At 45.0% G+C, this 12,387-nt stretch overlaps 1 protein-coding gene across 2 annotated transcripts in view; it reads left to right on the top strand.

Annotated features, from left to right (window-relative positions):
• Window positions 1–9,335, top strand: part of CUL1 (cullin 1) — a 104,950-nt gene extending 95,615 nt beyond the window's left edge. For both annotated transcript variants that reach the window (XM_017862405.1, XM_017862404.1), the window contains exons 17-22: window positions 1,251–1,343; window positions 6,025–6,072; window positions 6,152–6,234; window positions 6,787–6,892; window positions 7,484–7,597; window positions 8,733–9,335. In XM_017862405.1, the coding sequence (XP_017717894.1) occupies window positions 1,251–1,343; window positions 6,025–6,072; window positions 6,152–6,234; window positions 6,787–6,892; window positions 7,484–7,597; window positions 8,733–8,813 (525 nt within the window). In that variant the 3' untranslated portion in view covers window positions 8,814–9,335. The remainder of the gene's footprint in view (window positions 1–1,250; window positions 1,344–6,024; window positions 6,073–6,151; window positions 6,235–6,786; window positions 6,893–7,483; window positions 7,598–8,732) is intronic.
• The last annotated feature ends 3,052 nt before the right edge of the window (window positions 9,336–12,387 follow it).

Here is a 12,387-nt window from a genome sequence, read left to right as displayed (position 1 = left end):
TATCCCCAAATATTCATAGAAGAATCCATGTGTTCGACTATAGTACCTGGAATTTCAGTGTCCAGTTTTTGACAAGGCGGAGGCTTTGCCTAGGGTGTGGCTGCCATGTTAAGGCAGCCAAGAGTGGGCCCAGTAGAAAACATTAGCAACACACTCATTCCCTTGTGTCTCTGTTCAAGGTCCTGGAAGCACTGTCATCTGCGGGCCGCCCTGAAACGGGCATGTGGCAGTTTTTGTTTGTTTCTCTTTTCATTGACTGAGGCCTTGCCTGGGCGAGCAGTGGCTGACAGTCATGGGTCATTACTTGTTGCTGTCGATTATGCAAGAAAAGAGGGAGAAGAGAGGGAGGAGTCTTCAGGGGGCATTCATTCGCTCGCACACACTCAGCGATCAGGAACCAACGCGTGCTACCTGTCTTTTAGAAGATACTTTAGGGCCGGGCACAGTGGCTCAGCCTGTAATCCTAGCACTTTGGAAGGCTGAGGCGGGCAGATCACAAGGTCAGGGATTCGAGACCAGTCTGGCCAGCATGGTGAAACCCCATCTCTACTAAAAATACAAAAATTAGCTGGGCGTGGTGGTGCTCGCCTAGAGTCCCAGCTACTCGGGAGGCCGAGGCAGGAGAATCCCTTGAACCTGGGAGGCAGAGGTTGCAGTGAGCTGAGATTGTGCCACTGCACTCCAGCCTGGGTGACAGAGCAAGACTTTGTATCAAAAAAAAAAAAAGAAAACCTTTAGGGCACTTGCCATTTCATACTTTACTTACTTTTTTCCTACTTTCCTAGTAAAGTACTTAGGATTAGAAAACCAAATATAATTTGATATTTGTGTTGTTTTACATCAATAATGTGCCAAAAGATAATACTCCTTAGCTCATGTGCCAAAAACAGATTTGGAGATTGATGCTTAACATGTCCACATATACCAGGTGTGTGTATATGTGATTTTCTCTATTAATGAGTGGGGAATATCTATAGTATATATCTACATAGACAATACATTTTTTGAAAAAACTTCAAATTATTTTAATGTTTGAAAACATGGAAAATGAATGACTTTGGGAAGATGCTGTGTTTTGGTGGCGTTGCCACGTTTTATATTCCCTTTTAAATAGATCTGCGCTTTGTTTGTACTTGTTTAAAGAATGTGTTTCATAAATAAGTTCTTCAAACTTAGGCTGTATATTTTTGGAGGTGTTTCCATGCATTTAAATTTTCCTTCTTTTTCTTTTCTATGGGGGGGCCTCAAAGGCATCTACATTCCAGATGGCTATCCTGCTTCAATACAACACAGAAGATGCCTACACCGTGCAGCAGCTGACCGACAGCACTCAGATTAAAATGGTATTTTCATCTCAGTCTCTTTGTTCTATCAAGTTGCCGTTCCCTTGTTCTCGTGGATATTGTTAGGAAAGATAAGGGAGAGGATATGGACATCTTTAATTTGAAATAGATGTTTGCTTCATGAATATGAATATGTTCTTATTCCAGGATTTTAATATGCATTATAAAAGTCTTAATTTTAAAACTCAGTGTTGAGCCAGGCATGGTGCCACATGCCTGTAGTCCCAGCTTCTTGGGAGGCTGAGGCGGGAGGATCACTTGAGCCTGGGAGGTCGAGGCTGCAGTGAGCTATGATCATGCCACTGTACTCCAGCCGGGGTGACAGAGACCCTGTCTCTTAAAAATAAAACTCGGTGTAACACACACATACTCCTCATCCATGCATTTCCCTCATTCACTTAACCAGTTCTTAACTGTTTCTCCAGCTCGGCTTTTCTTACTAAGCTTAAATTTCCACCTTAGTATTATTTTTCCTGCTAGTCATGTTTTTTATTGAGATATATTTCAGATAATAACATTTCACAGAACATAAAAGTCATTTTAAAGTGTACACAGTGGTTTTCAGTATATTCACAAGCTTATAGAACTACCACCATTATCCACTTCCAGAAGGTTTTATCATCCCAAAAAGAAACCTGCACCCATTAGCAGTAACTACCGACTAACTCCCAGCCCCTGACAACCATTAATTTACTATCAATTTGCCTGCTCCAGACATTTCATATAAATGGAATCATATAACACGTGACTTTCTGTGCCTGTCCTCTTTCCCTTAGTGTATACTGTTTGCAGGGTGTGCCCATGTTATAGCGTGTGTTGGTACTTCATTTCTTTTTGTGGTCGAATAATCCAGTGTATAGCTGGACCACATTTTATTTGTTCATCAGTTGATGTACATTTGAATTGTTTCCAATTATGAACCATGCTGCTGTGAATACATGTTTTCAGTTTTCTTGGGTGTATACCTAGGTATAGAATTGCTGAGTCATGTAGTCACTCTGAATTTTTTGAGGAACTGCCAGACTCTTCCACAGTGGCTGTGCCATTTCATATTCTTACCAACAGCGTATAAAGTTTTCAGTTACTCCGTATCCTCTCCAACGTTTGTTATTTTCTTTTTTAAAAAAAATTATAGCCATCCCAGTGGTATGAAGTAGTATCTTGTGGTTTTTACTTGTATTTCTCTAACAACTAACGATGTTTAGAATCTTTTTTGTGTTTATTGGCCATTTGCATATCTTCTTTGGAGAAATGTTTGATCAAATTCTTTGCCCGTTTTTCAGTTGGATTATTTGTCTTTTTGTTGTTGAGTTGTAAATATTCTTTTAATATTCTGTATACTAGATCCTTATCAAATATGTAATTTGTAAATATTTTCTCCCGTTCTGTGGGTTGTCTTCTTACTCACTTTCTTATATGCACATTTTTAATTTTAATGAAGCCTGTATTATCTATTTTTTCTTTTCGTTGTTTGTGATTTTGGTGTCATTTCTAAGGAATCATTGCCTAGTCTGAGGCCAAGGACTATTCTTTCCCTGTTGTTTGGTGCAGACAAACTGGTCAAAAGTCAATTGGCCATAGGTATACGTGGGTTTATTTCTGGATTCTCAATTCTTTTCCAGTGATCTGTATGTCTATACTATGTCAGTATCACACTGTCTGGATTACTGTTGTTTTGCAGTAAATCTTGAAATTGAGACCCCTGTGTTTTTTCACCCCAAGATTATATTGGCTATTGTGAGTCCCTTATGTTAGCTTATGAATTTCAAGATCAGCTTGTCCATTTCTGCAAAAAGTGCAGTTGAGATTTTGATAAGGATTGCACTGAATCTATAGATTGCTTTGGGGAGTATTGCCATCTCAACAGTATTTTAAGTCTCCCACTCCATGAACATTGGATGTCTTTTCATCTATTTAGGTTGTCTTTTCTTTCAACTGTGTCTCATAGTTTTCAGTGTATGCATCTTGTATAATTGTCAATTTATTCCTAGTTTGTTATTTTTGATGCTAATGTAAATGGAATTGGTTTTTAGTTTTTTAATTGAGACAGAGTCTTGCTCTGTCTCCCGGGCTGGAGTGCAGTGGTGCAATCTTGGCTCACTGCAACCTCCGCCTCCCGGGTTCCAGCAATTCTCCCGCCTCAGCCTCCCAAGTAGTTGGGATTACAAGCACAAGCCACCATGCCTGGCTAATTTTTTGTGTTTTTAGTAGAGACAGGGTTTCACTATGTTGGCCAGGCTGGTCTCAAACTCCTGACCTCAGGTGATCTGCCTGCCTCAGTCTCCCAAAGTGCTGGGACTACAGGAGTGAACCATCGCGCCTGGTGGAGTTGTTTTCTTAATTTCACTTTTTTCTGGTTTGTTTTGAAACAAGGTCTCACTCTTGCTCAGGATGGAGTGTAATAGTGCAGTCACAGCTCACTGCAGTATCAAATGATCCTCTCTCCTCAGCTGCCTGAGTAGCTGGCACTATGTGCCCAGCTGATTTTTGTATTTTTTGTAGAGATGGTGTTTCACTGTGTTGCGCAGATTGGTCTTGAACTCCTGGACTCAAGTGACGTTTTCACCTTGGCCTTCCAAAGTGCTGGGATTACCCAGGCATGAGCTACCATGTCAGCCTGTTTCACTTTCTGATTGCTCATTGCAAATGTATAGAAATACAACTCATTATTATATTTTGATTCTATAACATTGCTAAAGGTTTATTGGCTCTAATTTATTAGCTCAAATAGTTTTTGGGGGGATTCTTTAGAGGTTTTTCATATACAGCCATATTATCTATAAATACAGACAGTTTCGCTTCTTCCTTTTCCTATTTGGCTGCCTTTTATTTCTTTTTTGTTTGTCTTTGTTTTTGCCGGATTCTTCTGGCTGGAATTTGTGGTACACTGTTGAATGGATGTGGTAAGAACAAGCGTCCTTGTCTTGTTACTGCCCTTACTGGGAAAGCTTCTAGTCGTTTACTGTTTAACTGAGATGTTAAACAGTGATGGTGTTAGCAGTGAGTTTTTACTAGATGTCCTTTATCAGACTAAAGAGGTTCCCTTTTATTCTTAGTTTATTGAATTTTGTATCATGAAAGAGTGTTGTAGTTTGTCAAAATGCTTTTTCTACTCTGTCGAAGTAACTGTGCGTTCTGTCTGTTAATATGGTGTGTTGCACTGATGTTGAACTACCCTGGTGTTTTTAGGGTGAATCCCACGTGGTCATGATATCTAATCCTTTTTCTATGTTGTTGGGTTTAGCTTGCCGGTGTTTTCTCGAGTTTTGCATTTATATTCATAAGGGACATTGCTCTATTGTTTTCTCAAGATGTTCGTTTGGTTTTAGTGTCTGGCTAATACTGGCCTTATGGACTGAGTTAGGAAAGTCATTTTGAATGACTATTTTGTAGTCATTCTTCAAATTTATCCCAAATGTATCCTCAAATTCTCATAACAAAATGAGTTTGTAGGTTGGAGGCCGGGTTGCCCCCTAGACTATGGGGAGGGCTGTGCAGACGGGCCCTGAGGACAGGGCTGACAGGTTTGACTGTCCAGTCTTCGCTTGGCTGCTTGTGATCAGGGTTCTTGGCCGCTCTCCTGACTGGTTCTCAGTGTTAGAACTCCTCCAGGAGGCTACAGCTGCTCTCTCCTCTCCTTTCTGCCTACAGTAGACGTTGTCCAATCAGACCTGGCTCAGGAGGTGGGCACCCCCGCACCCTACTCTAGATGCAGCTGGCAGTATTCGAATGGCTGCTGTGCAGCTCTGGGTCAGTTACTAGACTACAGAGAGGCCTCTTGCTTTGACAGCTTTAACCACGTACCCTCAGACCAGAATGGGTACCCATTATGATGCCAGGACGCCACTCTCCGTGGGTGTAAGAGTCCTTGTGACTGTGTGAGTGCCCTCAGGCTGGTCTCCTTGGATTTCATGGGATCATAAAGCTGTGGGGCTGAAGGAGGGCTGGGAAGCGTTTACCACACCCAGCGTTCACAGATGAGAGGCCACACAACGTGCTTGAGTGCATTAAAGCCAAGTTGACAAGGTCGCCTGCTGCTGAGCCCCATCGTTCTCGTGAGCAGGACATTATTTTCAGTCCTGCTGGGCAGCTCTTTAATATTTTTTTTGTGATGATCAGTGTCCAAGATGAGCTGTCAGGTGCTTAAGAAGTGAAGACGTTCCTCAAGATTTCACTGTGCGTGGCTTCCAATACAGGTTCAATATCCCTAATCCAAAAATCCAGATTCCAGAATCTGAACGTTTTTGAGCACCAACATGAGGCTCAAAAAAAAAAAAAAAAAAAAAAAAAAATCAAGGGGCAGTTCAAATTTCGGATTTTCCAACCAGGGCGGCTGAATCTGTAAATCCAGTACAGTATCCCTAAATCCAAATATTTCTAGTCCCAGGCATTTCAGATAAGGGTTACTCAACCTGATTTAAGTATAACAGAATTGTTCATTTTTATTATTGGGTGGTCAAGGCCAGAAAGGGGTTGATTTCACTTCTGGGAGTCAGGGTGGAAGGAAGCAGTAAATTTAGCGAACTTCTGAGAAGTACCAACTTTTCTTTTCTTCTAGTATATTCTTCTTTTTGGGTGATTTTTTTTTTTAATGGAAAATGGACCATGAGGTTGCCTGTGGTGGTTATTGCAAAGAAAAATGCATTGTCCCTTTAACTTCCTCTTTTCTCTCTAATTGCAGGACATTTTGGCGCAAGTCCTACAGATTTTATTGAAGTCGAAGTTACTGGTAGGTTTGTGCACTTTTTATCTTACGCTAGAAGAAAGGTTTTTCTTGAGATTATATAGTAACAGTTGTTTTCTTACAGGTCTTGGAAGATGAAAATGCAAATGTTGATGAAGTGGAATTGAAGCCAGATACCTTAATAAAATTATATCTTGGTTATAAAAAGTAAGAAAAATCTAATAAATAGATGGCCCTAGACCATAGACATGTCCCCCGGGAGCCCTAGCGCAGATCTCAGTATTGTTACGAACCGAGGGAGACCGAGGACTCGGTATGAAGCGACAGGCACTAGGCTGGGAGTGTGAGGTAGGCCTTCGATTCATTCAGCAAGCCTGATGTTTCTCCAACTCTGAGCTGCTGGGTTTTTTTTTTATTTATTTGGCAAATAAGTCTCCTTAAATGGCTCATCAGGGAAGTTTGGACCTTTATGTCCAAGTGGCTTGATTTTATTTCACTTGACAAAATTTGGGAGAGCAGATTAAGGACCTGGATTTTCTGTAATGCGGATGCCCCTGTTAGTGGCCAAGTAGGAAACTACGCTGTGATCGGACTCTACCCAGTGCTGGGCAGAGGGGTTTTCACATAGAGCTCACAGAAATCAGCACTCCCCTCTGTCTGGGGAAGCAGGGCACTTCTTAAAGGTTGACAAACAGAAAGCAGTCTTCATTGCCTACCTTTTAACATAATAGTGATCGGTTTCCTCAATTTTCTTGATAGTAAGAAATTAAGGGTTAACATCAATGTGCCAATGAAAACCGAACAGAAGCAGGAACAAGAAACCACACACAAAAATATCGAGGAAGACCGCAAACTACTGATTCAGGTGACTTCCTGTATGCCTGTGCCGGGTGTGTGGTCCCTCACGCGGGGATGGCTCGCAAGGACGGGCCGTGGGGGAGTGGGGGGTGACTCAGGAGTGATTGCCAGTTGAATGGCTCTGTGATGGCAGAAGATGGCAAGGCCGAGAGCCAGGGCCTTGTTATCTGAATTAGTCCTTTATGTCACCAGGCAAAACACGGCAGTCCTCTTGCTCTACATGTTGGAAAGCAAACATTGTGGCAGGCCCAACTGAAATGAGGGGAAGGAGAGTTCTTCAGTGGGGAGGATGGGCAGCTTCCGCGGCCTTGAAGACTTAATTTTGTCTCCTTTTTTTTAATGCTTTATGGTTGAGTTAAATTATTGAGGTAACATTGCTCAAAAGACCAAAACGTTGTAATGTTTGCCACGTGAGAGTTGAAACATAGGCAAGTAGAATTGGTTCCCTCTCCCATCTCACCTGCAGGACGCTTGTTGCCTGTTAGGAAATGGTGATCCTGTGCGCAGCATTGCGGCCTCTGTGCGGCTTGCCCTCAACTATCAATACTAAGTTGTTACAGCTCTAAATGCACCTCTTTTTCCTTATCTGGTTGCATAGGCGGCCATCGTGAGAATCATGAAGATGAGGAAGGTTCTGAAACACCAGCAGTTACTTGGCGAGGTCCTCACTCAGCTCTCCTCCAGGTTCAAACCTCGGGTCCCTGTGATCAAGGTACAGGACTTACGTAGCAGTCACATTCCTTGCTTAATTTAGAAGATAAAAGATGTAGCAAAAAGTGGATTGATTGCTGTAGCATGAAGAAGAAGGGAGCTGGCTTCTTTGTATGTAGTAGATTTCTATAAAAGAAAGTCAGCTTCAGTGTCACGCTGTTGAAACCCACATACAAAGAAGTGCGCAGATGATGAAGTGGCAGCTTGATGACTTTCACAGTCAATACACTGTGTAACCGGCACCCAGGTAAGAATTAAAACATGACCAGCACCCCGGAAGCCCACCCATCCCAGCTCATACCTGTGGTGCCATAGAAAATCACTGTCATGTCTTCTGACACCATAAAGCAGTTTTGCCTGCTTATGCATGATACATAGACAGATTCTAGAGCACACACTCCCGTGCCTGGTAAGAGTTTTCTCAGCAGTATCTTTGGGAGATTCATTGCATTGCGGTATCGAGAAGCACTGGATCGTTTTTGTTACTCTTGTGGGTGTGCTGTTACGGGAACACACCTTCCTTTATGTAGCCTACTGTTCATTGACATTTTGCTTATTTCTGATTGGGTTTCTTTAAAATGTAACTAAGCAGGACTTTCCTTTTCCGAAACCACTTGGGTAAGGCACAGCCAGTGGGGAGCCTCAGGGGTGGCATTGACAGGTGACTCCCCCAACAGGCAGGAGGCCCAGTGTCCCTCCTGGGTTACATTTGGCACAGGTGCCAGTTTGTTCATGGCTGTTGAGGGAGTTCTCCACGGTCCCCTGTTGCCTGTTCATGGCCTCTTCTTGTGAGACTGAGTCCTGCCTCAGAGGCAAGCAGACTTTGGTGGTAGAAAGGGAGACTGGCCCATGGGGCTCCCAAAGCACTCCAGTTCCTAGGGCGGGTGCAGGAGGGACTTGGAGTCCCCCTCAGCAAGTGTCAAGGAAATGGAAATTAAAGGAACTCCATGCACAACGACTTAGCTGCCCAGGAAGTGAAACTATGCTAAGAGATCTGGGGCGGGGGTGGGGGGGCACTGCTCCCCACTGAGCTCCGAATGGGGAGATGTGTGGTGGGGCAGCCTCTCTCTGTTCTGATGATAATTTGTGTTTTTCTTCTCTTTCACTACCTCTTCCTTTTTAAAAATAACACCCAGAAATGCATTGACATTCTAATTGAGAAAGAATATTTGGAGCGAGTTGATGGGGAAAAGGACACCTACAGTTACTTGGCTTAACCCTTCTGGAAGGGTCTGACTGTGTGACCCGCGGCAAATAGTTCACGTTGGAAAGAATGAAAACAGCTCAAGTTCATAGCAGCCAGCCTGCCACCATTGGACCTCCCTTTTTACAACTGAGACCAAGACTCCCATCAGCTGGTCTCGGATTTACATCGGAACTGCTCAGGATTGATACATTTCAAGTCTGTAAATACGGACACCAACGCCATTTACCCTAATTTAAGAACAGCGGGGACTGACCCTCCATGCCGAGGGCTGCATGCTACCGCATCTGCGTCAATACATGGGCTACCCGATTCGCAGCTGTCGCCTTGGCAGCACTTGTCACGTTGGCAGCACTTTGAGAGCAAGTGTGAATGGACCCACATGTAATCTGCTATGAAAACCATTTGTATAGTGTGTTTCATTTTTTAATGTGTGAAAATAAAGAAAATTAAAGGATTTCTGTACAAGTCGCATTTGGTTTTGTTTTAAGTTTTACTAATTTCTATATGTAAATAAAAGATATGATTGTGCAAATTTATATTCCTAGTGTCTTCCTGTAGTTTAAAAGGGCTGTATTCTTTGGATTGAAAATTTTTTAAGATCTTAAAATTTTAAGCCCTGGTGTAATCCTTTAAAAAAAAAATCTTGCTTATTTTTGTGACTTCTGTGGTGACTTGAATGCACTGTGTCACTGTATTCAGTGAGAGTCGCTGACCACACATTGGTTCACTTTGACACTTGTAAGGACTAAATGAGTTACCCTGACAGCCTATGTGTGAAATAGTATCCTCCTTTTTGCAGGTGGGGAAACTGAGGCCAGATGAGGGAAGATGCGTCTAGTGAGTAGAGGAGGTAGGACGGAAGGTGAGTGGCCAGGCTCCATGGTCCCTGGTCGCCACCAGCCTCTCCTGCCGGAGCTTGGGTCCACGTGGAGAGCACAGGCACAGGACACGGCAGAGCCTGCTCGTCCACGCTTCTGTTCCACTCATGGGCTCAGGACACGGCAGAGCCTGCTCGTCCACGCTTCTGTTCCGGTCATGGGCTCAGGACACGGCAGAGCCTGCTCGTCCACGCTTGTTCCGGTCGTGGGCTCCGGACGCGGCAGAACCTGCTCGTCCACGCTTCTGTTCTGGTTGCAGCAGGTGGTTATGAGTAGCTGACAGATCAAAACATGGCTTTGACTGGTGAAGCTCCCTGGACTCACCCTTGTGCCAGCACTACGTCAGGGAGCCAAGGTTCTCTTGCTTTTCAGGCACATGCTGGCAAATTGGACCGTGTTCTTGGCTGCTAGAAGAGTTATTCCATTTTGGGAGGCCAAGGCAGGCAGATCACCTGAGGTCGGAAGTTCGAGACCAGCCTGACCAACATGGAGAAACCCCCTCTCTACTAAAAATACAAAAATTAGCCGGGCATGGTGGTGTGTGCCTGTAATCCCAGCTACTCGGGAGGCTGAGGCAGGAGAATGGTGTGAACCCAGGAGGCGGAGGTGGTGGTGAGCTAGGATCGTGCCACTGCACTCCAGCCTGGGCAACAAGAGCGAAACTCTGTCTCAAAGAAAAAGGAGTTACTCCTCCCTGAGAATGGAATGTTTGCCCCAGTGTGTCCCCAGGAGAGGAGGTCCTGGGCCATGGGGATGCACACCCTACCCCTCCTCCCGGCACGGATGTAACCACATCCTGGGAGCAGTCCTACATGTCGCCTGCCTGCGCCTCAGTGTAGCTTCTTCCTTCTGTCTCATTTGCTGGGTCAGTCACTTCCCAGCCGGGTCGGGGATGCTGCTTTGCTCCCAGTAGCTTTGTTTTCCTCATAGAAGCTTCAGGTACCTCACAGGTTTTGTAAGTGATAAATCTCGAACATCCTTAGTATACCATACCTGTGCCCGAGTGCAAGTTAGCCAGGTGGGGGGAAGGCATAGCTAACTAAGTACAAGTTCCTCGGGTTTCTCAGGACAGTCAAGACACCTGACGGGTTAGTTAAAAAAGTTACCTAGGGGCTGGGCACGGTGGCTTATGCCTGTAATCCCAGCAATTTGGGAGGCTGAGGTGGGTGGATCACAATGTCAGGAGTTCAGGACCAGCCTGGCCAACATGGTGAAACCCCGTCTCTACTAAAAATACAAACAATTACCCGGGCGTGGTGGCGGGCGCCTGTAATCCCGGCTACTCGGGAGGCTGAAGCAGGAGAATCGCTTGAATCCGGGAGGTGGAGGTTGCAGTGAGCTGAGATCGCACCACTGCACTCCACCCTTGGGCGACAGGGCGAGACTCTGTCTCAAAACAATATATATGTATTACGGAGGGCCAGGCACAAGGTAGCTCATGGCTGTAAGCCCAGCACTTGGAGAGAGCTCAGCCCTGTGCAACATAGGGAGCCTCCATCTCTACAAAAATTAACCAGGCTTGGTGGCGCACATTTGTGGTCTCAACCACTCAGGAGGCTGAGGCAGGAGGATCGCTTGAGCCCAGGAGGCTGAGACTACAGAGAGCCAAGACCACTGCACTCCAGCCTGGAAAACAAAGCAACCCTGTCACAAAAAAGTCACACAGGTTAAAAAGTAAAATGGTAATCAACTGAGCACTTAATGGTTTCCACGCTTTTTTTTTTTTTTTAGCATATCCCCTTTTTCAAACAATCTAGTGAAGAGTCCCAGTATAGAAGCCAGGCAGGAAGCAGCTGGTGTTCCGAACTCCACCCCTCCCTCCACGGGACAGCCCGGAAACTGCCACCGTTGCGTGCACTGGGAGTGAAGCTCACCTCTTTCTTTTCCTCAAACCAGTCCATTGTTCTGCCTGTGAGAAAAGCGTGCTGCAAAGGAACACCACAGACCTGCCTTAAGAGCTGTGTATTTCAGTCCTGTGAATGATAGGAAATACTGTCATGAGTTTGCTGGTCTCTTCAGTCCCTCCGGGATCAAGCAGGCACTTGGGTAAGTACCTTGGTCCCGTGGAAATTCCTCACAGTAAGTGAAGGTGAGCTGAGAGAGGGGCGAGTCGGGAGTTCACCCCACACCTTCAGATTCCCGGCCTTTACCTGCTCCCCTTCACACTGGCTAAGTGTACCGTGTTGACTGGTGTGAAAGAAAGGCAATTCAAGACCTGTGTTTAGGTCCAAATGTCCCTTATGTGTAGGTTGACTCCTTTTTTCTTGGTAAGACATGGAAAGGGAGACATTCTCTGAGGAAGTTCTTTTTCAGGACAACTTAGTAAGTCGCTTAGAAGTAGAGAGTCCCAGGCTTCTGGAAACCCCCTGGTGTTCAGTCCCTACATGTGGGCAGCATGGTTAGAACCCAGGAGGAAGGTCACATTCCTCCCAGTTCTCAAGCCCTCTTCTCGGACAAAATACTTGTGTGTGCACAATTGGCTTTTTGTTACTAACTGTAATTGTGAAAATTGTGGCCAGGCACATTGGCTCACGCCTGTAATCCCAGCACTTTGGGAGGCCGGGCAGGCGGATCACTTGAGGTCAGGAGTTCGAGACCAGCCTGGTCAACGTGGTGAAACCCCGTCTCTACTACAAATACAAAAATTAGCCAGTTGTGGTAGTGCACGCTTGTAGTCCCAGCCACTTGGGAGGCTGAGGCAGGGGG

The sequence above is a fragment of the Rhinopithecus bieti genome, unplaced genomic scaffold (assembly GCF_001698545.2).
Source record: "Rhinopithecus bieti isolate Rb0 unplaced genomic scaffold, ASM169854v2 scaffold_64120, whole genome shotgun sequence".
Lineage (NCBI taxonomy): Eukaryota > Metazoa > Chordata > Mammalia > Primates > Cercopithecidae > Rhinopithecus > Rhinopithecus bieti.
The sequence above is the reverse complement of the archived record's forward strand: the minus strand, read 5'-3'. Positions and strand labels throughout refer to the sequence as shown.